The sequence below is a fragment of the Marmota monax genome, unplaced genomic scaffold (genome assembly GCF_021218885.2).
Source record: "Marmota monax isolate L192 unplaced genomic scaffold, Marmota_monax_Labrador192_F-V1.1 WCK01_AAM20220418_F8-fsc00029, whole genome shotgun sequence".
NCBI classification, from domain to species: domain Eukaryota; kingdom Metazoa; phylum Chordata; class Mammalia; order Rodentia; family Sciuridae; genus Marmota; species Marmota monax.
The window spans coordinates 11,526,102-11,552,066 of NW_026693024.1; the positions used below are offsets into that span (position 1 = coordinate 11,526,102).

Below are 25,965 nucleotides of genomic sequence, written 5' to 3' on the forward strand. Positions count from 1 at the left end.
TGGGCAGCAGGAGGAGGGTCTAAGGGGGCTCTGATCCCATCTCCCTTGAGCTTCTTGCCACGTGCCCACAGGTTGCTCATTTGAGGTCTGAGGTAGTACCTTGCTACCCAGTCGTGCCAGAGGATGGTGGAGGAGCAGAGGTGCACATTCCTTGGAGAGCATGTTGGCATCATGCATGGTTATTATTTTGTCATTTTCTCCACATGAGTAGAACATGCTGAGGAATCCACCAACCTGGCCGAGCTCATGAGTGCTGGAGATGACCGTCACCTGAATGGCCAGTCTGAGCCTCCCGTGAGTTCACAGAGCTGGGGATAGGTTCTGATCTGGGTCCAGAAGGAAGCTGGAATGGGTGCCGAGCCTCCTGATGACCAGGCCATTTGCTCCTGGTCAACCATCTCCCGATGCTTTAATGATGCCCTTTAGATTATTGTTGTCTGCTGAGTCTGTGCGTTCTCTCCTTTGGCTCAATTCTGCTCTCCTAAGAAAGGCACAACTCCACTAGCCTCTGCCCAGTTCATTCATTTGGGACCTGGAGACTGTGTCTGGAATAGGAGTCCAGAGTTTGGAGTTCGACATGGATCTTCACTTACTAGCTGTAGGAACTTGGAAAAATTCATATTATAGCTCTAGGGGCGTCCCATCCACAAAATGAAGGTAATGGCAAATTCATAGGTATGGCTTCGTAGGGTTTAAAAATGGGTACTAAGTTATGGCTAGAGAGGACCAAGGAGTTCTGATGTGCTGGTTCACAGTGGGATGACTTTAGATAGCACCGTACTTTTCAAGAATCCAGAAAAAAGCATTTTGAATGTTTCTACCATAAAGAAATGGTATTTGAGGAGATAGACATGTTTGACTAGATCTGATCATTACAATGTATACATGAATCAAAACAGCAGATGACACACCTTCAGCATACACATTTTTAATGTTTTAGTGTGCCAGTTAAAAAGGAAATTTAAAAAAGATTTCATGGAGCCCCTGCTTTGCATATTTAGTTATTTAGTTCATTCCTCACTTTCTTACATGAATGTATCACACTGATGGTGGAGTCACAAAACAAAAACAAACCTAGAGACCGTTTTCCCCAGTGAACTCTCATCTTTTAATTAGGCTCCTTGGGAAGTCATACACATGTCCCAGCAGCTGATGCCATCTGTCTTCCTGCTGCCCTGTGTACCTGTGTGTGCTGTTTCTTTGGTAGTGGCAGATCCTTTCCCGAGATTGGAGGTGACCTTTTAGGAAGAGCCAACAGTCATTGGGAGCCATGCTTCATGAATAAAGAGCCTGATACTTGGTGGATATGCTCCTTTTAAGATGTGTGAAGTGGTTTCAATAGACTTTCAAAAGGGGGCTTCAGAGAGATCATTAAGTTATTTTTTTTTTCCTGCAGCACAAAAATACAGCTGATAAATCACCTGAGAAACTGAAACTGGATGACACGCAACAAGGTCTGATATGTCTTATCTGTCATAAGACCCGAGAGGTCTGTTTAAATGTTTACTCAGGATGCTTAGCACTTCTTGGTTTTGTTTTTTCTCCTTAGAAGTTACCTCAAAACATGAGTATTCTTCAGATGGAAAAGAACCGTCCACTCCAATTCAGGCTCCTAACTTAGACAACAAATCCAGGTAAGTGATTTTTCTTTTTAAGTTTTATGGTTCTTAATAGACACATACTAATTGTTCATGTTGAGGTACAGTGATAGTTCTATAAATGTATCACGGAATGATCAAATCATGGTGTCTAGCATATGCACATAAAACATCTACCACTTCTTTTTGGTGAGAACATTCAGAAACCTCCTATAGTTATTTTGAAATATGCACCACTGGGGCCTGGGGTTGTGGCTCGGTGGGAGAGTGCTCACCTAGCACGTGTGAGGCGCTGGGTTCAATCCTCAGCACCACATAAAAATAAATAAAAATGTAGTGTGACCAACTACAACTAAAAATATATAGAAAAATGTGACAATATTAACTATCGGCATCCAACTGTGCTGTAGCCTCCAGAAGGTGTTCCTCATATTGGCTATAGTTTTGGCCAATCTCTCCCCAACATCTCTTTCCCTTTACCCATCCCCTTGCCCCACCCCCCACCCCTACCACCTCCACCACCTCTATTAACTATTATACTACCTCTATTTCCATGGTGGTTTTAGGGTCCACACATAAGTGAGATCAGCAGTGTTTATCTTTCTCTGCTAGGTTTATTTCACATAACAGAATGTCCTCCATGTTTTGAAAATGATAGAATTCCATCTTCTTTTATGACTGACTACTGTTCCATTGTGTATCTCACCACATTTTCTTCATCTGTTTTTCTCTGGATGGACACAGGTTGATTCCACATCCTGGCAATTGTGAAACTAAAAACTGTGCTAATTATTGTATGTCAATACTACAAGTTAACAGTCTATGTTTTGCTCTCTTTCCTGCCTCTGGCCACCTCATTCCAAGGAGAAAGCATTTTGGGAAGTTCTCTGTTTGAGTTGGCAGATTCTCCTGGACCTGTAGACCTCTGCTATTATCTCTAGGGTATCTTTGATGTATTTTTCTGCTGCAAAACATTGAATCTGAGATTGAAAAAACATTCAATATACAAAAATCATTTTCACTATTAACCAAAAATTGAAATAAAAAGGCAGTATAATTTACAATAATATTAAACATATGACATACTTGGGGATTAACTTAAGGCTAAGGTAAATCTTTTGTTATTTACTTTTATATTAGGGGATTTAACACAAGGGAGTTTTTTTACCACTGAGCCATATGGTAAAAATTTTTATTTTTTAAGACAGGATCTCACTAAGTTGCTTAGGGCCTCGCCCAGATGCTGAGGCTGGCCTCAAAGTTGTGATCCTCCTGCCTCAGCCCCCCAAGCCACTGGGATCACAGGGGCATGCCATCGTTCCTAGCAACAAAAGATTTGTAAGATCCATTCTGTGCCACCCAAGCAGAAAACTACAGAATGTTGAGAGAAGTTTAGGTAGGTAGAGAGATAGATACACTATTAGCATATTTCACTGTTTATGAGATGAAAAGCTCAATCTTAAGATGCAAGTTCTTCCCACATTGACCTAGGGATTCAATATAATCCCCAGTGAAAATCCCAGCAGCCTTTTTTTTTAAAAAAAAAATTAGCAAACTATTTCTGAATTTCATGTGAACTTTAAAGGACATGGAAGAGCCAAAACAAATTTCAAAAAGAAAGTAAGTGGGAGAGTTCACACACTAGGTGGTTTCAAGATTTACCAAAAAATCAAGAGTGTGTGGTATTGAAATAAAGATTAATAAACAAAACAGACCAGGAAGTCCAGAAATAGTCTGAATATATGTGGACAGTTTGTCTTTGCATTTCTGTCTGTCATAGATAATGCAGCAGGGAAAGGATAGGTGTTTCAACATATGGTACTACAACAGCTGAATACTATGTGTAAGAAAATAAATGACCTTTCTTTATTACTGTCGATAGATTAGAGCCCTATATGAATATGAAATATTTTTTTAAAACTTCAAAGATTTCTTAGATATGACACCAAACGTGCAGCCCATACAAGAACACGTTGGTGAATTATACTTCATCAATGTGAAGTATAATTATATTCTATAATTATATAATGAAGTAGGCTCTTCATCAGCCACTCTTGCAAGAAGCAAGAAACGAGCCACACACTTGGAGAAGATATTCGTAAAAGACTTGTATCTGAAATATTACTGATTATCAAACTTCAATAGTAAAAATACAACTCAGTAAAAAGAGAGGCAAAAGATTTAAACAGCTATTTTACCAAGGAAAATACACAGCAGAGAAACACATGAGAAGTTGTTCAGTGTTATTAATTATTAGGGAAATGTTAATTAAAGCTGCAAGATGCACTGCACTATTAGAATGGCTGTCTGCACCATGAGTTTGTGACTATGTAGGCTCCTGGAACTTTGGTATTCTGGTATTTTCCTAAAATGTTATAGGCCTACCCTGTGGCCCTGGTATTCCAATCCTAGGTGTTTTCCCAAGAGATATGTCAGTATATCTCCATGCAAAGGAATGGACATGAGTGTTTTTTTTTTTATTGGTTGTTCAAAACATTACAAAGCTCATGATATATCATCTTCCATACATTTGATTCAAGTGGGTTATGAACTCCCATTTTTACTCCAAATACAAATTGCAGAATCACATCGGTTACACATCCACGTTTTTACATAATGCCATATTAGTGACTGTTGTATTCTGCTACCTTTCCTATCCCCTACTATCCCCCCTCCCCTCCCATCTTCTCTCTCTACCCCATCTGCTGTAATTCAATTCTCTCCCTTTTTTTTCCCTTTCCCCTCACAACCTCTTATATGTAATTTTGTGTAACAATGAGGGTCTCCTTCCATTTCCATGCAATTTCCCGGACATGAGTGTTTAACAGCTTTCTTTGTAATAGCTCCAAATTAGAAACTCGGATGTCTTCAATAGACAATCTGTACCAACATGTGTTTATTCATTTTATCTTTAATCCAAAATGTCTGGAACTAAAAGTGTTTCATATTTCAGAGTTCTCTGGATTTTGGAATATTTGAACATTACAAAAGATCCTGGGGATGGGATCCAAAGTCTAAACACAAATTTATTTTTTATATATAACTTATACATATGTCCTGAAGGTAATCTTATTCAATATTCTTAGCACACCAGTCACCAGTGGTTTGACTATGACCTGTCACTTGAGGTCCAGTGTGGAATTTTCCATGTGTAGTATCATATTGACTCTCAGGAAGTTTTGGATTTTGGAGCATCTTGGGGTTTCCAGGTTAGGAATCTGCACCTGTATATCCACACAATGAAATACTATGCAGAAATAAAGGAATGAACTATTGACATGAATGTGACATGAACGAATCTCAAAATAATTATGCCCAATGGAAGAAATGAGAAAATGTGCATATTGTATACTTGAATTTACATGAAATTCTAGAATGTGCACAGTAAGCGCAGTAGATGAGTGGTTGGCTGGACAATGATGGTGCAAAATTGCAGTGTTGTACAGCAGATCTCTAGAAGGTACTCATTTTGAACAACTGAAACAACATCTATTTAATAGGAACTTTGCATTTACCTTCTCCCCCAATCCCTGGCAACTGCCATCCTGCTGTTTCTATAAGCATGAGTATTTTGGATACTTTGTATGTTTGGAATTGTGTGTAGTACTTGTGCTTTTGGGATTTGCTTGCCTTAGTGTAATTCTTCATGTTCATCCATGCCATTACCTGTGGCAGGATTTCCTTTTTTAAGACTGAGTAGTATTCATGTGTGCCCACGTGTGTGTGCATGCGTATGCTATGGTTTCTTTATCCATGCTTTCCTCATGGATAGTTGGGTTGTTCACAAATTGTGTTAGTCAGCTTTAGGGTACTGTAATAAATAAATGCCTGAGATTTTTCAACTTAAAGAGAAGAAAGGTTTTATTTTGGCTCACAGTTTTGGAAATTACAGCCCATGGTTGGTTGACTCTGTTGCTTTGGGGCCTGTGGCAAAGGACATCATGGCAGGAGCATGTAGCAGTGACAACTGCTCATTTCATGGTGGCTGGAGAACGGGAAAGGACTGGGATCCCCAAATCGCTTTCTAGGGCATGCATCCAGTGACCTAGCTTACTCCCAGGAGGTCTCACCTCTATCATATCCCTAGCACCACAGGATGTTGAACAAGCCTTTAACTTGCAGGCCTTTGGGGAGCACTTACCCAAATCATAGCACATCTTCTGGCCATTGTGGATAATACTGCAACGAACATTGAAGTGCAGGCACTTTCTGATCTCGGTACCTTTTGGACGTACACTTTGTAGGACTGCTGAATTATATGGTAGTTCTATTTTTATTTGGGGGGGAGTACCTCTGTACTGTTTTCCATGGCAGCATCCTTCTTTATTCCCATCATTATTTTACAGTAACCTTCCATCCTAACACTCATCCTTAAAATAAAAATAATAGACCACATGGCTGATAAATGAATAGTCAAAATATAGAAGGAATTCCTACAACTCAAGAGCTGCTAATAATAATAATAACCCAAGTAAAAAAGTAGGGAAAAGGCTTAAGTAGACATTCTCCAAGGAAGACCTACAAATGGACAATCGGCTTTGGAGAGATGCTCAATGTGCAGCATCTGTTTAAAGCAGCCCGGTGGCTCTCGGGGGAGGCCAGGCTGGAGGAACACTCTGTAGCCTTGCTACTGGCTGGCCCCTTGCCAATCCTGCTCAGCCTTCCTCTTCTCTGTGTGCCTCGGACAAGGAACTCGGCAAAGTTTATTTTCTTGTAAATAGTCATTGTCTTCCAGAGAATCTATGTGAATAGACTGCAAAATAGAAGCCAGTCTGCAGCACGGATGCTCCCCATGCACAGGGTTCATAATCGGGCAAAGGGCGGTGGAGTAAGGGAAGGAAGAGGGTGATGGTCGTACCGGTTCCATTCATTGGATATATTTTATTTTAGGGAAGATCCTGCTTTCGAGAGTGGCAGAAAGCAAAGGAGAAGGATGTCGGTAATGTAATAACTTTGATTATTTTAAAGTAATACTCCCCAGATTTCAGTTACTTGCATGCCACCTGTAAAATGTGCCATAGCATGATTCCTGGTTACCAGTTTTTCTAAACTATCTTAAATTTATTTTAAAAGAAATTATTTCAATTTTAAATGGAAAAGCAGTGTTCTAGCAAGTAGCGAATAGCGCTTGAAAATCGCCAGGTTACCCTGTGAGCTCTGAAAAGGCCCATCGGCCATATCTAGGATCATCAGTTTGGACAGATTAAGTGAGCCCAGTCAAAAAAACTCAGTAGAAGGTAACATTGTCACGTTAAATCCTAGTTGTTTGCAAATAGATAGTGGACAATTTGAAGGTAGATGCTCTCAGTCAGTCCTTTGCCACTGTAGTAAGTGCTTATTTAACAGAAAAGAGCCCGCTCATGTTAGCTGGGACATGGTGGACCCTCTTTGCTCCATAGCAACAGAATCAGGTGAGAGTGGCATCTCCATGACCGCCAGCACTTAAATGCACAGCCAGAGAGCTCTCCCAAAACTGCACCTTGGGGCTTCCCCTCTTAAAACCTTTGTCCCCCATTTTTTTTCCTAAATTACATTAGGCCCCTTCTTGCTTTGCTATATACTTTTAAAAGTCTTAAGCACTCAAAACTTATCCTGAGTAGATCAGAGCTGTTAAAGAATCAAAATGTCTCACTGAGTCAGCATTGCTGAATGGCATGCCTTATGTCTGTGCCAATGACATCTGTCCAAGCGCCACCATTACTGGCCGTTTGCTTTGGGAATCACAGTACTGAGTGTGGTCCATGTTCTCCTTTAAAAAATAAAGAGCAAGATGCAGAAAAGCCTGGCTCATGAAAGTTCCTGTTGGAAATCACCTTCTCTAGCCAGTGTGGGTTCCCGTCCGTGGATTCATGGCCAACGTGTAGAGTATGTTCTCAACAAAATACTGTTCAGCCTCACGGAGGGAAATCCTGTCACTCCTGGCAGCGTGGGTGAGCATGAGGAACATTAGGTTGAGTGAAATAAGCCAGGCACAGAAAGGCACATCCTGGGTGGCCTCACTTGTGTGGAATTTTTAAAAAGTCAAACTCATGGAAATAGGGAGGGAAATGATAGATATCAGGGGCCAGAGGTGTTGGGGAGAATACGGATCAAAGGATACAAAATTTCAATTAGACAAAAAGTAGGCCTGTCTTATCTCAAAATGACTACAGTTAATAGCAATTTAAGTATACTATGTGTTATGAGAATAGGTTTTAGGTATGCTCATTTTTTAAAAGTATGTGAGGTCATGCATGTGCTAATTAGATTTTAACTCTTACACAGTGGATTCATATATCAGAACATCATGGGGTGCACCAGCCATATTCACGAATTTCGTCAGTTAAAAATGACCCCTACAAAATGCTGAACTACGAAACATTTTAAGAGAGGAGTAATTGGGTCTCACAAATGAATTTATTTGGTAATAACTGGACAACTAACCACCCTCACCCCTGGGCCGTGGTGGTGATATCACAAAAACTGACATTGGTTCAATTCTAACCCGGTTGTGGCCTCGGGAGATGATTCTGCGCTTTGTCATTTGAGATAGTGGGTATATCTTCCAGTGGATGATGCTTCCTGTTTGAGAAGACTGAGATGTTTTTTTTACCAGTTACTATGTTGGGATCCTTCAGAATCCCCCCTTACCGCAGATGGGAATGGTTGTTGCAGCTGAGTGGTGGGTCCCCGGAAAAGCAGAGTGGTTTGGGGACAGAGCCCCTGGAGGTACCCAACACAAATCTCATATAGGGTGGGATTTTTTTCTGTTAAAATCAAAACCAATTTTAAAATGGAGCATAAACATATTTTCATCATAGCATTTATTTTAGAAGCTCAAAAACTATAAAAGCTTTTAAAGATAAATATCAAAGTACAGTTGAATTACTCACCAGAAAAGATCAAATTTATTCTAAATCACTAACCTATTATAGTCTAGTCTGTTTCAAAATCCTTTGTTTTCTATAGAAATGATCCTCCTGGTTGGTTTCAGTTCTTCTAAGGCATAGAGAACCAGGTCTTTGCAAAATAAAAAGGGGTGTGTGTGTGTGTGTGTGTGTGTGTGTGTTTACACATGTGTGTACTTTGTTTTGTCGTTTGAGTTTATGCTTTGAAGCTGGCCAATATTGGGTGCATTTGCTTTTGAACAGCTAACATCTCTTCAAGTGCAGATACTTGATTAAAAATTATGTGCCATCCTCTACAGCAGCAGCAGGGTTGGAACTCACTAGTGGAATAATTCTTTTTTCTCTCCCTTCTGCACATTTTTATGATGGGAGGGAGCCACGTCTTCCAGAAGGACTTCCTTCTCTGACGCCTAAGCACAATGTTTAATATGTGTGTAGTAACAGGATTAACTGTACGTCAAGGGCACTGGCCCCCCTTGGCCGGTTATTTAGCCTCTGTGTTTGTAAAAGTTTAATTACAGGAAACATCTTTTCTCTGAGAGTAATCAAGATTCAAGTTCTTCTACCAGTGAACAATCTTGGAGCAGTAACCACAAAAGGAAATCCCTAAAGCCATATTCCAGTAGGAGTAAGACTAGAGTCAGAAGCAGTTTAAGAGGTACCTTTGCTTGCCATCTTTTGGGTCACTTCTCAGATCAATCGGCAGATATTATTTTTTTCAGTGTGGGGGATGGTAACAAATATGATTACGGGCCTCTCTTTCCCATTTTACAATCACACCAGAAAGGAAAAATATATGTACATGAAACAAAGAATATGGAGTTAACTAGAAGTTATTAAAAGTCAGGAGTTGAGCTGGGGGGACCTCATAAGAGCTAGAGCCACTTTTAAGTACGAGGTGGGAAGGACTTGAGCTAAGCCTTGGGAAAGGAGTGGGGTGTGAAGGGCTGAGAAGGGGAAGCTTTCTAGGTTTAAAAAAAAAAAAAAAAAACCACCAAAATGCACCCAGGAAGTGAGGGTGATGTTCAGGGACGGTGTTTGGAGCAGGAGTTCACACAAGGTGGTGAGGAGCAAGGGGGAATCATTGCAGAAGTATTTAAGAGCAGACACACGAGCAGGTGCTCAGAGTAGGAATAGCTCTAGCAGTGGCCTGTGTCATTAGAGGGAGAAATGGACCTCTGTGTGTCTCATAACTAAATGTACCCACTGTATGCTTATTTTCTTTTGTTCTTTAGTCTTGCCACATTTCCTTTTCAGTAGTGGCAGTGACCATGAGAAAGATCAAGTAAGTAAATTGTGTTGGACTGCCCTGGGCCCTAATGGGTTACACGACATTTTTTTTTTTTCTCAAAATACTTCAGCAATATGAGAATAATGAACCAGAAGTTTGCTGTTATATCCACTTCTGCCAATAGAAACTGCAAGAATCGTGGTGGTGCACACCTGTAATCCCAGCTACTGAGAAGGCTGAGACGGGAGGATTGCAAAGTTGAGGCCAGTTGGGCCAACTTAGCAAGACCCTGAATAAAAAGAAGGGCTGGGCATGTCACTTAGTGGTGGAGTGCATCTGGGTTCAGTACTGAGTACTGCAAAAAAAAAAAAACAAAAAACATGTAAGGGCTTCCAAACATTTAGTATGAATCATAGGTAAAGTTTAGGATCTTTTTTTCCCATTACTTACAAATATTGTTAAATATTATATAGGATACCCAAAACCTTGGCTATTCTGAATTCCCCTAGATATTTGCTCTTTTGAATTTGTTTTGAAGTAAATTGGTTTAATTCCTCCTATAGTTTTCAGTTTCTTATATTGCTTCTAAAGCTTTATAAAGCATATAAATCTTCATTTTGCAAGTGGTTCACGTGCCTTCAGGCTTATGTAAATATTGAACAAACGCTTGGGGTTTTAAAATTTCACTTATCCTCGTTTTATACCAAGGAGTTAAAAGTATGGATGCCAGTGTCCTCTGGACCAATTCAAAGCCACATTTTGCCTCATGTCAGCCAAGTTATTCCTTTGCTTAGTGGTTGGTTTTTGTCTGTCATGTGAGGGGTGTATAGACTACAGAGTCTGTGACCACGGACATAGGGTTTTATGAGGAGCCACTGCTGTGATTGAGGCCTCCATGGCACCCTGCCTGCTGGTACAGAAACTCAATAAACTGCAAGTGCTCTGGTCGCAGCTCCAGCTGCGTGCTGCATTAAGTACATGTTGATTCTCAAGTCATTCAGGATAGAGAGTAAACTTTTGACCCAGAGTAGGTACAGTTTTCCCTTGGGATCCATGAGGGATGGGTTCCAGAACTCTTTGGTGACCAAAATCTATGGATGCTCAAGTTCCTCATAAAATGGCATAGTATTTACTTATCTAGGCATATCCTTCTATATACTCTAAATCATATTTAGGTTCCTCATAGTACCTAATGCATTGTAAATGCTATGCAAATAGTCACTATACTATCTAGTTCAGAGAATGGTGACTAGGGGGAAAGTTGATGTATAGATTGAGTAAATGCAGTGTTTTCTTCAGTATTTTTGATGGGCCGTTGGTTGAATTTGTGGATGTGGGACCCATAGATATGGAGGGCTGATTGTAGTTGGTTATTTGTTGACTCATTCAACCCAAAATAATGAAATGGCCCAAAAGAATAGATTATCTAGTAAATATGGCTTTGGTTTTAAATAAGCACCAAAGAAACATCACAGATTTAAGAATTCTTAAATACAAGCTATGCAACTGGTAAAGTCTAGGCTGATGTTCAGTGAGGGTCTTGTGGACTTTCCACTTAAAATATATTTTCCTGTGCTGCAGTATAAGAATAATTATCTTAGTGGTTGGTTTTTGTCTGTCATATGAGGTATGTATAGACCGCATAGTTGTCAAACTTTTCTGTAAAGGGCCAGATAGTAAATATTTGGACATTTGTGAGTCATACAGTCTCTAGCAATAACCCAACTCTGTCTTTGTAGCCAGAATGGTTCCATAGATGATAGGGAAATTAACAGCATAGTGTGTTCTAATAAAACTTTATTTAGAAGAATAGACCGTGGGTTGTACTTTGCCAAACCCTGATTCAGAACAGTGGTTCTCAAATTTGAGTGGCTATCAGAAAAACTAGGATGACTTGTTAAGACAGATTTCTCAGTCCTATCCCCAGCATTTCTTATTGAGTAAGTCATAGGTGGCATTTGAGTATTTGCATTTCTTTCAAGTTCCTGTGTGTTGATGATGCTCTTGATCTGGACCACACTCTGAAAAGCATCGATTTAGAGTTTATCAGTTGAAATATGACCTAACTGTTCTTATAATTCTGAAATTTCCTGGTCTTTGTGTTTACTTTTGAATGCAGTAAATCCAATACCTAACTTCTTAAAAGGATATTGAAAATGTCTTGGGATTTTTTTTGGATAAAGTTTTCAGTGGTTATGAATGCTCATACTTAACAAAGGTGTCATTATGTTAGGCTAAACTTCTGTCACCAGTACGGGAAGACATTGATAGGCAAAATGCCACACTTCCAAAAATTTCTGAAACTGAACCCCAGCGTAGCCCTTCCTTTTTAACTCCTGAAGATTCTACACAGAAAATAGGTAAGTGATTTTTTGTTGTTGGTTTGTATAGATAAAAAGTTGTATTTGGAGACTGGTGGTTTGAAGCAAACCATTTTTTAAAAAGCCATGAAGGAAAGTGTTAGTTTGTGATGGCCTTTCCCTTTAATGTCTCCATTGGCAAAGGATGGGAGATATTTTGTTTATATTTTGCTTTGACATTTGAAATCAGATTACTCATAAGAATTGCCAGGTCTCCCTTTAAACATGCAGGAAAACTCAAGTGATGACCTAGAGCAGGAATTGATAAACTTTTCCCATAAAGTACACTGATAGCAAATATTTTTGCTTCTTGAATGCATATGGTTTCTGTTGCAGCTATTTAACTCCACAGTTGTAGCACAAAATCAGGTGCAGACAAGATTTAAACCAGTAAGCAGGCTTCTACCAAATGTTATTTACAAAATCGGATGCAAATTGGATTTGGCCTGGGGGTCCGTTCCGGTTTTGCCAAGCTTTGTTTTGTAAGCATTACCTTAACCCTCCCTGTATCTTATTGGAATTGTTTGCATCTTTTTAAGTTCATAAGCTTAGGGATTTTTCTTTTGTTCACCTTTATCATTCTACAGTTTAGCTGCTGCCAGGCACACACTGGCACCTAGGAAACACTGGGCCTCTTAGCCTGGCTGCCACTCATAGAAGTGTAAGGAAATGGAAAGGGGAGAGATGAAGATGCAGCATAAAGAGAGAGAGGCAGTGAGGCAGAAAGTTTTGGGAAAAGGAACAAACTACAAAACAGAAAACAATTAACAAAAGGCCACAGTAAGTCCTTACCTATTAACAATTACTTTATTGTAAATGGAATAAATCCTCCAATCAAAAGAAAGAGTGGCTGTTAGCTTAAAGAAACAAGATCCAATGACATGCAAGAAACTTACATTAGTCTTAAGGAAAAAGACTTAAAATGAAGAGATGAACAAAGATACACTCCATGTAAATGGTAACCAAAAGAGAGCAGAGGTGGCTATACTTAATATATACTTTCTGTCAAAAATCTGTCATCGATCAGAAAGATTAATATATTATGTTATAGGGGTCAATTCAAGAAAAGGATATAATTATTGTGAATATATAGGCACCCAGCATTGGAGCACCTAAATATGTAGAGCAAATATTAACAAAATGGAAGGAAAAACCAACAGCAATACCATAGTAGTAGGGGACTTCAGAAACCCATTTTCAACAATGGGCAAATCATCCAGAAAGAAAATCAATATGGAAATGGTGGACTTGGATGATACTGTGGAACAAGGGACCCAACAGACATACAAACGTTCCATACAACACAGTATACATTCTCAACAGTGTACACTGGACATTGTCCTGGATATATGTAATGTATGGCCACAAAACAAGTCTTAACAAGTTTAAGAGGATTGAAATCATGTCCAGTATCTTTTCTGACTACAGTAGCACAAAATTGAAGCGTTAACAGGGGAATTCTTGGAAAATTTACAAGTGTGTGGACAGTAACAGCATACTTCTGAATGATCAGTGGGTCAGAGAAAATCGAGAGTCTCTTAAGACAAAAGGAAATGGAAACAGACTACACCAGACCCTATGGGATGCAGCAAAAGCAGCATTTAGAGGGAAGTTTGTAATGATAAAAGCCTACATTAAGGACTGGGGTTATGGCTCAGGGGTAGAGCACTCGCCTAGCACGTGTGAGGTCCTGGGTTCAATCCTCAGCACCACATATAAATAAATGAAGGCACTGTGTCCATCTCCAACTAAAAATGTAGACTTTTTTTTAAAAAAGTCTACATTAGGAAAAAAGATGTCAAATGAACCAACTAACTCTACACTGCAAGGCACTAAAAATAGAATAAACTAAGCCCAAAGTCATGAGAAGGAGGAAAATATTTGAGGGCAGAAATAAGAGAAATAGACCCTAAGATAATTTAAAAGAGCTACAAAACAAATTAGTTCTGTGATGCTTGCCTGTAATCCAAGTGGCTCATGAGGCTGAGGCAGGAGGATCACAGGTTCAAAGCCAATCACAGCAAAAACGAGGTGCTAAGCAACTTGGTGAGACCCTGTCTCTAAAGAAAATACAAAATGGGGATGTGGTTCAGTAGTCAAGTGGTCAAGTGCCCCCGATTTCAATCCCTGGTACCAAAAAGGAAAAAAAAAAGTTTTGTGAAAAGATAAAAGTAACAAACTTTATCCTATCTAAGAAAAAAGGGGGCTCAAAATATAGAATCAGAGAACATTACAACTGATACTACAGAAATACAAAGGATCATAAGATGCTGTAGAAAATTATATGCCAACAAATTGGATCACCTAAAAGGAATGAATAAATTTCTAGACACATAAACCTATCAAGACTGAATCATGAAGTAGAAAATTTGAATAGATTCAAAGTAATGAGACAGAATCAGTAATCAAAAATTTCCCTTCAAAGCAAAGCCCAAGACATGATGGATATATGATTGAATTCTACCAAGCATTTTAAAAGGAATTAGCTGGTCTTCCTGAAACTGTTCCAAAAACTTGGAGAGGAGGGAACATTACCAAGTGTACTTTATGAAACCAGCATTACTCTGATACCAAAGCTATATAAGGACACTACAAGAGAAGAAATATTACAGGCCAATGTTCCTGATGGACAGGTATTCAGAAATCTCTATCAATATATAAGTCAATGGATTAAAACAGTACATTGAAAACACTGTGATCAAGTGGGATTTATCCCTGGGATGTCAGGATAGTTCAACATATGGAAACTAATAAATGGAAAAAAACCACCTTAACAGAATGAAGGATAAAATCCTATGATCATTTCAATAGATGCAGAAAAAGTATTTGAAAAAAAACCCAATAAAAATTAGATGTGTAAGGAATCACCTCAACATTTTTAAGTCAATATGTGAGAAGCCCACAGTTAATATTATATTCAGTGGTGAAAACCTGAAAATTTTAAGATCAAAGCAAGCATGCCTACTCTCACCACTTCTACTCAATAGAGTTCTGCAAATCCTAGTCAGAAATTGGACAAGATGGGAAAAATTAACTTGTCACTGTTACAAAAAAATTCTTATATAGAGAACCGCCAAACTTCTTCCACCAGAAATCTCAGAACTGCTAAACTGCTTCCCCTAGAAGTAAAATTATGGGATAATAAGATCAATATATAAAAATCCCTTGTGGTTTTTCCCCCTGGTTATTCCTGATTCAAATTGGCTGAAGAAAAGGCACTTATCACTCACAACATTTTCCACAAAGATGAACTAAAGTAATAGATATATGGCTGCATTTTTGAGTGAGCATTGAGGAGAGACATTTAAAAGCAGCCAAAGACTGAAGCCTGAAAGATTTAGAGACTTAAGAATAACAGTGTAGTGAGGAAAACAAAATACCCTGGTATATATGGTTCTGCAGACAGGAGTCCTGCTTACATGGTGTAAGAGTGGAAAAAGTCCACTGGGTACAGTGGCACACACCTGTAATCCCAGAGGCTTGGGAGGCTGAGGCTGAAGGATCATGAGTTCAAAGCCAGCCTTAGTAAAAGAGAGGTTCTTAGCAACTCAGTGAGCTCCTGTCTCTAAATACAATGCAAAATAGGGCTGGGGATGTGGCTTAGTGGTTGAACGCCCCTAAGTTCAATCCCCGGTAACACCTCCCACCACCCCCCCCAAAAAATACTAGAAAATTCAACCAGTATGGATGCTGACAATCCTAAATACTGAAAAGTTTCAATCCTCATGTGCTTGCAGCTCACTTAGATAAGTAATCTAAAATCTGCACAGTAGCCTTGCTTTGGAAAAGGATCTCTCGATATCTCCCTGTGAAACCCCCAGAGTGCTGTAGCTAGGGGGGGTGAGCAGTGATCTGTCATCTGTCTGGGCTGCTCTAGGACCCCCTGCGTATTCCCACCTCCAGGACTCCACAGACACTCCACCACACTCACTTGTGGGTCACTGTCTCATGACCCCTACACGGTACAGCAGAACAACTGTGACTGAAGTCCACTGGGTGCCCTGCAAGAGAAAAGTGTTGGGACAAGGAGGAGAATGGAGGACACTGCCCTCAAGAACCAAGAGGGTGGAGCCCTTGCCCTCTGGGACTAAAGGTGTGGTCAGCTGCACAGGGATTCCTGCTAAATGCCAGGACTACAGGCGAGCGCTCCCCCACCATACCGCATTCAGATGCCCATTACTGGCAGGTTGGGGAGGGAACTACTAGTTCCATCATCCAACATCCCTTCATAATGAAAGCTCTCAACAAGTGAGATATGGAAAGATCCTGCCTCTACTACTGAAAGCTATGTATGCAAAACTGTCGCCAATGTCATATCCATGAGGGAAAGCTAAGATCATGGACAGTACAAGTATGTCTTTTCATTGCTGTTATTCACATAGCAGAGCTTTTAGAAAGAAAAGGCATCCAATATGAGGAAATGAAATTATCTCGGTAGGTATTATTCTCTATGTAGAAATTCAAATATTCCACCGAGAGACTATTAGAATTGATAAACTCAGTAAAGTAGCAGGATGCAGTGTCAACATAAAATATCTGTTTTCTATATACCAATAACAAAGTTTGCTGAAAAAGAAATCATGAAGGCAATTCTTCATACTAGCTACAAATAAATAAAATATCCCAGGAATTAACCAAAGAAACAATATATCTCTACAGGAATAACCAGACAGATGAGAGAGTTTGTAAATAGAAGATGTAAAGACTTCCCACGTTCATGGTTGAAGAATTGATTGCACTGGACAGTGTGACCATTTAAGCTATCTATAGATTCCATGCATTTTCTATCAAAATACCCATAAAATTCTTCACAGAACTAGAAAAAATGGTAACATTCATATGGAAGCACAAACTACACTAAATAGCCAAAGGAACCTTTTTAAAATAGCAAATGATTTATATTCCTGGGTGAAGAAACTTATTCTATTTATGATATCCATACCCACGAATGATTCAATTTAGTAAGGACTTTGTAGAAAGTACAATGATAATGTATGAGAGGTTTGAGTTACAGTGTAAGTGTATTATTTGTTGAATTCTAAAATACTCCAAAGGTGTTTTGATACGAACCTGTTTGGGATTAGCGGTGTACTTTCTGGCTAAATATCACGAGGGAGGATTACACATTTCTCCTCTAGTGACATGTAAATACTACTGGTCTCCTTCAGTCTCCCCAGTTAGCCTTGTCACATGACCATGTCTTCTGTTTAGTCTTTATAAATCCTAAAGGTTCTAGTTCAGAAACAGCTCTCATAAACCAGCCTGGATAATTCCATCCATCTCTTCTTCGGTTGTAGAATTTGCATTCATCTTTTCAGCAGCTGTCACGGGGTTGACTAGCCTGCTACGCTGCAGGAGCAGTTGATAAGTGATGCAGATGTCAGGGGCAGTGTTTGGAATTCAGTCTTCTTCCCTCTTCAGTGTTTTGTTCTTTAAATAACAATAAGGGTTGCTGAGTGCCGAGTGGAAGGTGTGGTACTGGAGCAGCAGTTAAATGCTCAGGTGGGGAGCACTGAAGTACACCACCTCATGTCTTAGGAGGCAGAAGGTATTCACTCACTAGACAAAAATGAGGTTCACAACTTTTTCTTTGAGCGCATCAAACCTGATTTGCTTCTTTCTTATTGTTAACTCCTTCGTTTCCAGGAAAAATAGATTCCATGTGTTTTCTTGTGAAGAAACTGTATGCTACATTTGTCACTAATTTGGTTTTATGGTATGAAAAATCTTCTTCATTTTGAGACTTGAGATCCTAAAGTTAGAACTATCTTCTGAAGGTGAGAGAGATCGGTCTCCTGAAGCCCCTTTGGCTGTGATCCAGAAGCAGCTGCTTTGGCATCAAGGTTCTGAAACTGGGCCATGAACTTCCCTGTTCTCTTCGATTTCTGAAGCCTGGTCATCAGTTCATCCTTTGCCAGTGTCTCTCTTGGAGGATGAAAGTCTGAGATCAGACAGCTCCGCTGGTTTGGACTCCTTGGCCGCATTGTGGCAGATGGCATCATGGTAGTAGTGGATGTAACCAAAGCAATCTTGAGCAAAAGAGCCAAGCGGATGACATCAAATACCTCATTTCAAGACATAGTACCAAGCAAGGCAATCAAAAAATGACATTGGCATAAAAATAGACACAATGGAAAACAGAGACCCCAGAAGTAAATCTATGCATCTATAGCCAACTGATTCTTGATAAAGGTACCTGTCGTGGACTGGGTGAAGGAATGTCTTCCCAAAAGTTCACGTTTTGAAAGTCCGATTTTAGTGCAGTGGGGTTCAGAGGCGGGGCTTTTAGGCAATGAGAGCTGAAACCTCATAAGTGGATTATTTCATTTGAGGGGGTAACAATTTGAGTGGAGGCAGGTGGGGCGTTGTTGAAGGAAGTAGGTCATGGGAAGGGCGTGCCCTTGGGGTCTACATCTTTTTTTTTTTTTAATTATTCTATCATGTAGCTGAATAATTATTATTTTATGAAGGTTTATTGGTGCATATTATTTATACAGAATAGTGAGTTTACTGTGGCCCATTCATACATACATATAATATGGTTAAATCAATTTCACTTTCCAGTACGTCCTCTTGCCCTTACCTTCTCTTTCCCACATGCTCCCCTACCTCTATTCTAGTGGTTTCCCTTCTACTTTCATGAGACCCATTTTTTTTCTTTTTTTTCCCTCTAACTTTCACAAATGAGAGAAAACATCATGACACTTGTTTTTTTCTGAATCTGTATTATTCAGCTTAACTCGATACTTTCCCGTTCCATCCATTTTCCTGCAAATGCTATTATTTAATTTTTCTTTATGGATGAATAAAACTCCATTGTGTATATATATATCATTTTTTTTTTTTTAGATTTTTCATCTGTTGATGGACACCTAGGGACAGGCAATAATTTTCTGGCTAGACCCCGGAAACCAAAGCAAAAATTGATAAATAGGATTACTTCAAACTAAAATGCTTCTGCACAGAAAAGTTAACATAGGAGACAACCCCACAGGGTGGAAGAAAATGTTTTCTAGTTATTCCTTTGACAGAGGGTTTTGTTCAGGACATATAAAGAACTCAAAAACATAAAAATAATTTAGTTTAAAAATGGTCAAAGAATATGAAAAGACACTTATCCAAGGAAGAAATACAATTGGACAACAAATATGTGGGAAAAATGTCCATCATTAGCCATCAAGGAAATGCAAATCAAAATGAGGTACCGTCTTTCCCCAGTTAGAATGCTTGTGTATTTATATGTACATAAATAACAAATGTGTATATACACCAATGTTTATATACAAAATTACAGTGAGGAGGTGTAGAAGTAACTTGTATGTGCTTATGTGGTGATGGGAATGTAACTAGGTACAGCCACTGTGGAGAAGCAGTATGAGGATTCCTCCAAAAATTAAAAATTAGATCTACTATATGATCCAGCTATGCCACTCCTGGGAATATATCCAAAGGAAATGAAATCAACTTACCAAAGAGGCACCTGCATGCCCATGTTTGTTGTGACATTGTTCATAGTAATTAAGAAATTAGCCCAAGTGTTCCTCAACAGATAAATAGTGGTATGTATACACCACGGTATTTACTCATGCAGAAAAATGAAATCCTGTCCTTTGGAGCAAAACGGATAGAACTGGAGGAACTTATGTTCAATGAAATGAGCCAGATGTCAATAGTACTATAGGTTCTCATGTGGGGAAGTTAAAAATGTCAATCTGCAAGTAGAATAGTGACTACTAGGGATTGGCAAGAGTTCATGTCCGGGAGGTGGGGGGGAGGTAGGAAAAGAATATTTCAATTTGATCAGGGCATGCTGTACCCATGTATGAAAATACACTGAGCCCTGTTATTATATAATTATGCTAATCAACTGTAGTCTGTTCTATGTTATAGTAACAAATTATCTGGAAAAGGAATCAAGAAACTTATCCCATTTTAGTAGCATCAAAATAAATAAAACAGTAATGAATATAAGCAAGTAGATGAAAGATCTGTATACAGAAGTCTATAAGACATTGATAAATGAACACAAATGGAAAGATCTCTCATGTTCATGGATTGGAAGAACTAATTATTTTAAACACTTTTAGTTGTAGATGGACGTAATACTTTTAACTTATTTGTATGTGGTGCTGAGGATTGAACACAGTGCCTCACATGTGCAAGGCAAGCGCTCCACCACTGAGCTACAACCCCAGCCCTTGGAAGAATTAATACTAAAATGTCTATACCGTCCACAATCTATGGAATTCAAGTAATTCTTATCAAAACTCCAATGGCATTTTTTTAACCAAAAAATAAAAATCTCAAAATTTGTATGCAGTAGCAAAAGACTCCAAACTGCTAAAGCAATCTCGAGAAAGAGGAATAAACCTGGAAGAATCACACAGATGTCAAACTAACAAAGCTGTTACTCAAAACTGGTGTGAAGACAGACATGCAGACCAATGGTAGGAGAACAGTCCAATAAGAAACCCATTGAAACATAGTCACCGAATCTTTGACAACAGTGCAGAGAATACACAATGAGGAAAGTTTCTTCAATAAATCGTGCTGGAAAAATTGGACATCAATATCCAAAAGAGTGAATCGAACCCCTCATACCATATGAAATATTAAAATGGATTATGGACTTCAATATTGGAGACTTTAAAAGAGAAATGGCTCCTTTACATCAGTCTTGGCAGTGATTTTAATATTGCCAACAAAAGCAAAAATAAGTGGTACTGCAAAAAACTTCAAAGGAATCAACCAACAGAATGTAGAAAATAATTTTTAAAATACAGAAGTAACTAAATAGATAAAAAGGTAGAAAGGCAAAATGCCTAAACACTTTCCCAAAGAAGACATACAAATGACTGACAGATGTGTGGAGAGGTGCTCAGTGGCACTAATCAGGGAAGCACAAATCAAAACCACCATGAACTATCACTTCATGCTTGAGGATGGCTACTATCAAAAAGACGAGAGGTAACAATTGTTGGCAAATGTAGAAATGGAAACCCTCAGTACACTGTTGGTGGGAGTGTGAAGTGGTATGATCCAGGAATTCCACTTGTGGGTATCCAAAGGAAATGAAATCGGTATGCCAAAGAGAGCTGCACTTTCGTGTTTGCTGCACCATTATTCACAATAGCCAAGATATGGAAACCATCCAAACACCTGTCAGTGGATAAATGGAAGGAAAAAATGTGGTATAGATACATCATGGAATATCATCCCATTCCACAAAGGAGGAAGAAATCCCACCATTTGTGACAACATGGATGAACTTGAAGGACATTATGCTCAGTTAATTAGATCACACAGCATTCATTTGTCTGGCTCATTTATGTGTGGAATCTACAAAAGTCAAACTCATAGAATCAGAGTAAAATGGTCGTTGCCACGGGGGTGGGGGGAAATGGGAAGATGCTGATCTAAGTATACAACCTTGAAGCTGTGAGATGAACAAGTTCTACAGACGGAATGTGCAGCATAGGTGGTGGTGGAGGTGTTAAATATGATGGTCGTTGCTCAGTGTAGATGTCAAATCCCAAGAGGTAAGGAGGAAGTAAGGCAAGCAAAGGAAGAATCTCAAGGTTGAGGTGATAGACTCCTTGCCCATATTGGGGGCCAGATGGGCAGCTAATAAAGTGTGATCTAGTTGAGGTCATGGACTCTTCATCTTATCTACAGTGATCTACAAACCTAATAACATATGTGCCCTGAAAAATGCAGACATTATTTTATCTAGGACTGCGTACCCATCTTTTTATTATGTGATTTAATATAGAGTAATAGTGAAATGTTATTTATCTTTGTCTATTTACTTGAAGCTGTTTTTTTTTCCTGATACTTAGAATTCCCAAATCCCCACCCACTGAGTGATCTCTCTTCCTTGGAGCACTCAGAAGTTGAAGAAGATGTATCTCAGGTACCATTCAGTTTTTCATTTGCTTTTCTGGAATTAAAAAATATATCTGCATAACATACTGGCTTATTATTTTTTAAGGGATAGTGTGGCACTATTTCTTTGCAATTTTACATGTAATTGTAACTCATGTAAGTATATATGCACACAAGCATATTTATCATTTGTGTTTTAGACTGTGAACCAAGAGTCGTTAATGGAAAATACTAGCTTCAAACATAAGCTGCAGAACTTGGAAGACAGAGGTAAGAGAACTAAATTTTCCAGAATAAAGTTAAATTAATGTGACAACATTATACATACCTAGCAGTTCTTCATGATGTTTTTTAACTTCTTAACTATAATATGTGTTGTTTAATTTTAAATATCTTCCATTTTTATTTTTATTTATTGATTCAAAGGTTATTTAAAATATATTTCTTTTTTTTATTTGGGCTTCTTTTCTGGGTGATTATTAAGATTGCAGCAGATAATAGTTACTTTACAGATTGACTGTTGTCAGGCCACGGGGTCAGCAGTGTGAGCTACTTACCAGCTCCAAACATTCATGAGGGTCAAGGGGAGAAATAGTGCTCCATTCGAAAACCAGAGTCTCTTGTGGCTGTGAAGAGAGAGTCTGAGTCCTGGGTCCTACCCACTGCCCCGCTGCCTCTGCAGAGGACACAGCGGGGGCACTTCTCTGAGATTGGGCCCAGGAATTTGTTTCATCCCCCTGTGTGTAGGCTACTCTCAGTTTGTAAGAGATGTTTAAAAGATGCAACCAAGTTATTAAAACTTCTAAATTCATTTTATCACACAGTGATGGAAGGTTCCTGAGCTAGTCCTCAAGGTCATATTAGTGTAACAACTCACTAATATATGAATACACATGTTCACATAATAATATGCTAATATAGTATGTAGCTGTTCTTCATGAGGTTTCTTAACTGTATGTTAAATATCAACATTTCAATTCATTATAAATTGCACATAGCATATTCAGAATATCCACACGACAAATATTTGTGAATATCTAGTTTTAGAAATGCGACATTACTATTACTTCTAAACATGGTATGCTCCACCTGAAATCCATTCCACCCTTTTCTCTCACCAGGGGCATTATCTTTTGTTGTGATTCCACTGCTCTTATTTTTAAATTTTTGCATTGGGAAAAACATTATGCATATTCAGAAGAGACTGTGAAGCATGTGTACAGTTCAGTGAATGATTGTCAGGTGAACACTTGTGCAGCCACAGCTTAGACTGAGGACTAGAACACTAGCTTAGAATCCTTCCGTATTGAGCAATTCTCTGTTCACTTCCTCCATCCCTCAGAGGTAGCGACTGTCCTGAATTATATGAAAATCCTTCTGCTCTTTTGTGATTTTTTTTCTTATTTGTATGTAAACAAATGAAATTATGTTGCGTCTATCTTGTGTGGCCTGTTCTTTCTGTTTGGTCATTTTTAAGATCCGTTTATGCCGATGTATGTGTGTGAAGTATATTATTCTTCATTACAATTTAGCATTCAGTTACATGAAATACCATAGTCGCCATCCCAGTACTGTAGGATGTTTGCATTTTGAAGCTTTGGGTGGTTATAGTTAAAGCCATTCTTAAAAATCATACACATTTCTCCTGATAAATGTGTGAAAGTGTTTTTTCCAGATATGTTTTTAGGAGTAGGATTATGGGTTATAGAGTGTATATCTTTCACAGTCTGAGAGGTGCCAAAATACTTTTCCAATGTAGTTGAATAAACTTGCTTTTCCACCAGCTTTTATGAAAGTTACGTTGCTTCAGATCCTTGACAAGTATTTTAAAATTCTTGGTTTTAAAACTTTTCTCCTATGTACATTGAAGTTTTAATTCAAATGTTCCTATCTATTGTTTATTAGATATTTGAATTTCCTCTTGTGTAGTGTCTAAAATGTCTGGGTCAGTTGTCTATAGAATTGTCATTTTATATTGATCCCTAGGTGTACTTTATGTACCAGCCCTGCACACTAGTACCTAGTTAGATATGCTGTACACATCTCCTTTCACTTTGAGTTTTGTATATCTTTCTTATATGATGTGTTTATGATCTCCTTTGATAGATAAAATTTTTATTTTAATGAATCCTAATTCACCAGTCTTTTCTCTGTGGTTAGTTATGTGATATTCTTTTCTACCAAAACTCAGATGTCATTTACTGTTTAATAATACATCTAATGCTGTTAAGTACTGCTTTAGGTGAGTCTCTTAGATATGATATTTGTTGTTTACTTTTAAATATCTTCCATTTTTATTTTTATTTCTTTATTGATTCAAAGGTTATTTAAAAGATATTTCTTTTTTTATTTGTACTTCTCTTTATTTCTACTATAAGAATTAGTTGCTGTTACAATATATAATAATGAATCAAGTTACATTCCAGAAAATGATAGAAGTTGAGAAAACCTGTGTTTCATAAAAAACAAAACAAAACAAAAAAAAAAACCTCAGGTTAGTCCCTGTTCATGAACTCACAAAAATTCCTAGCCTGCCTACTTGCTCAAGTATAGTGGTTCAAACATGTGACATTGAAGTGATTGATGCCACTGTCAATGTCATATTGTGTGATACATCATAAGTCTGAAAACATTCATCTGTTTATTCTTGCATTTATTCATTTTTTTGCTCAATACATGTTTTTTTAAAATTATAATTTGTTATATATCACAGAAGAATGCATTTCAATTCATAGTACACATATAGAGCACAATTTTTCGTGTCTCTGGTTGTACACAAAGTACAGTTGCACCATTTGTGTCTTCGTACATATACTTAAGGCAATGTTTTCCATCTCATTCCACTGCCTTTCCTACCCCCATGCTCCTTCCCTTCCCTTTTCTCCCCTTTGCCCTATCTAAACTTCCTCCATTCCTCCCATGCGCTCCCCCACCCCCATTATGGATCAGCATCCACTTATCAGAGAAAACATTCAGCCTTTGGTTATTTGGGATTGGCTTCTTAGCATTATATTCTCCTACTCCATCCATTTACCTGCAAATGCCATGATTTTATTCTCTCTCAATGCTGAGTAATATTCCATTGTGTGTATATATATATATATATATATATATATATGTATATATATATATATACCACAGTTTCTTTATTCATTCACCTGCTGAAGGGCAGCTAGGTTGCTTCCATAGCTTAGCTATTGTGAGATGAGCTGCTATAAACATTGATGTGGCTGCATCACTGTGATATGCTGATTTTAAGTCTTTTGAATATATACCAAGGGATGAGATAACTGGGTCAAATGGTGATTCTATTCCTATTATATATACATATATAATAGGAATATAATATATTGTATTATATATAATATAATATATATTATACTATATATAATATATTTTTAGTTGTTAATGGATCTTTGTTTATTCATATGCAGTGCTGAGAATCAAACCCTGTGCTTCACACATGCCAGGCAAGTGCTCTACCACTGAGCCACGGCTCTAGCCCCTCCATTCCTAGTTTTTAAAGTAATCTCCATACTGCTTTCCAGAGTGGTTGCACCAATTTTCAGTCCCACCAGTAACATAAGAGAGTACCTCTTCCCCCACATCCTTGCCAACACTTATTGTTGCTTGTATTCTTGATAACTGCCATTCTGACTGTAGTGAGATGGACTCTCAGTGAAGTTTTAATTTCCATTTCTCTAATTGCTAGAGAGGTTGAACATTTTTTCATGTATTTGTTGACCATTGTATTCAATGACGTGCCTGTTCACTTTGCCCATTTATTGATTGGGTTATTGGGGGTTTTTTGTTTGTTTGTTTTTTCTGTTAAGTTTTTGAGTTCTTTGCATATCCTGGAGATTGTCATATATTTTATAAAAATTCTACCGTTATTATATATTTTGTTGCCTTTTAAGATTTTAAAAATTGCTTTACTACCAAGTCTGTTTTCCTTGTAACCTCTTTGTAACTTTCAAGTTGACTTGGTACAAATTTTTGATTTA

The 25,965-nt window shown here is 38.3% G+C and overlaps 1 protein-coding gene across 1 annotated transcript in view; it reads left to right on the forward strand.

The window, feature by feature from the left end:
• Positions 1 to 25,965, forward strand: part of Sycp2l (synaptonemal complex protein 2 like) — a 92,167-nt gene that overhangs the window by 27,382 nt on the left and 38,820 nt on the right. The window contains exons 16-24 of the mRNA XM_058582333.1: positions 212 to 294; positions 1,397 to 1,454; positions 1,550 to 1,634; positions 6,489 to 6,537; positions 8,996 to 9,143; positions 9,721 to 9,770; positions 11,950 to 12,076; positions 21,916 to 21,989; positions 22,162 to 22,231. Of these exons, the coding sequence (XP_058438316.1) occupies positions 212 to 294; positions 1,397 to 1,454; positions 1,550 to 1,634; positions 6,489 to 6,537; positions 8,996 to 9,143; positions 9,721 to 9,770; positions 11,950 to 12,076; positions 21,916 to 21,989; positions 22,162 to 22,231 (744 nt within the window). The remainder of the gene's footprint in view (positions 1 to 211; positions 295 to 1,396; positions 1,455 to 1,549; positions 1,635 to 6,488; positions 6,538 to 8,995; positions 9,144 to 9,720; positions 9,771 to 11,949; positions 12,077 to 21,915; positions 21,990 to 22,161; positions 22,232 to 25,965) is intronic.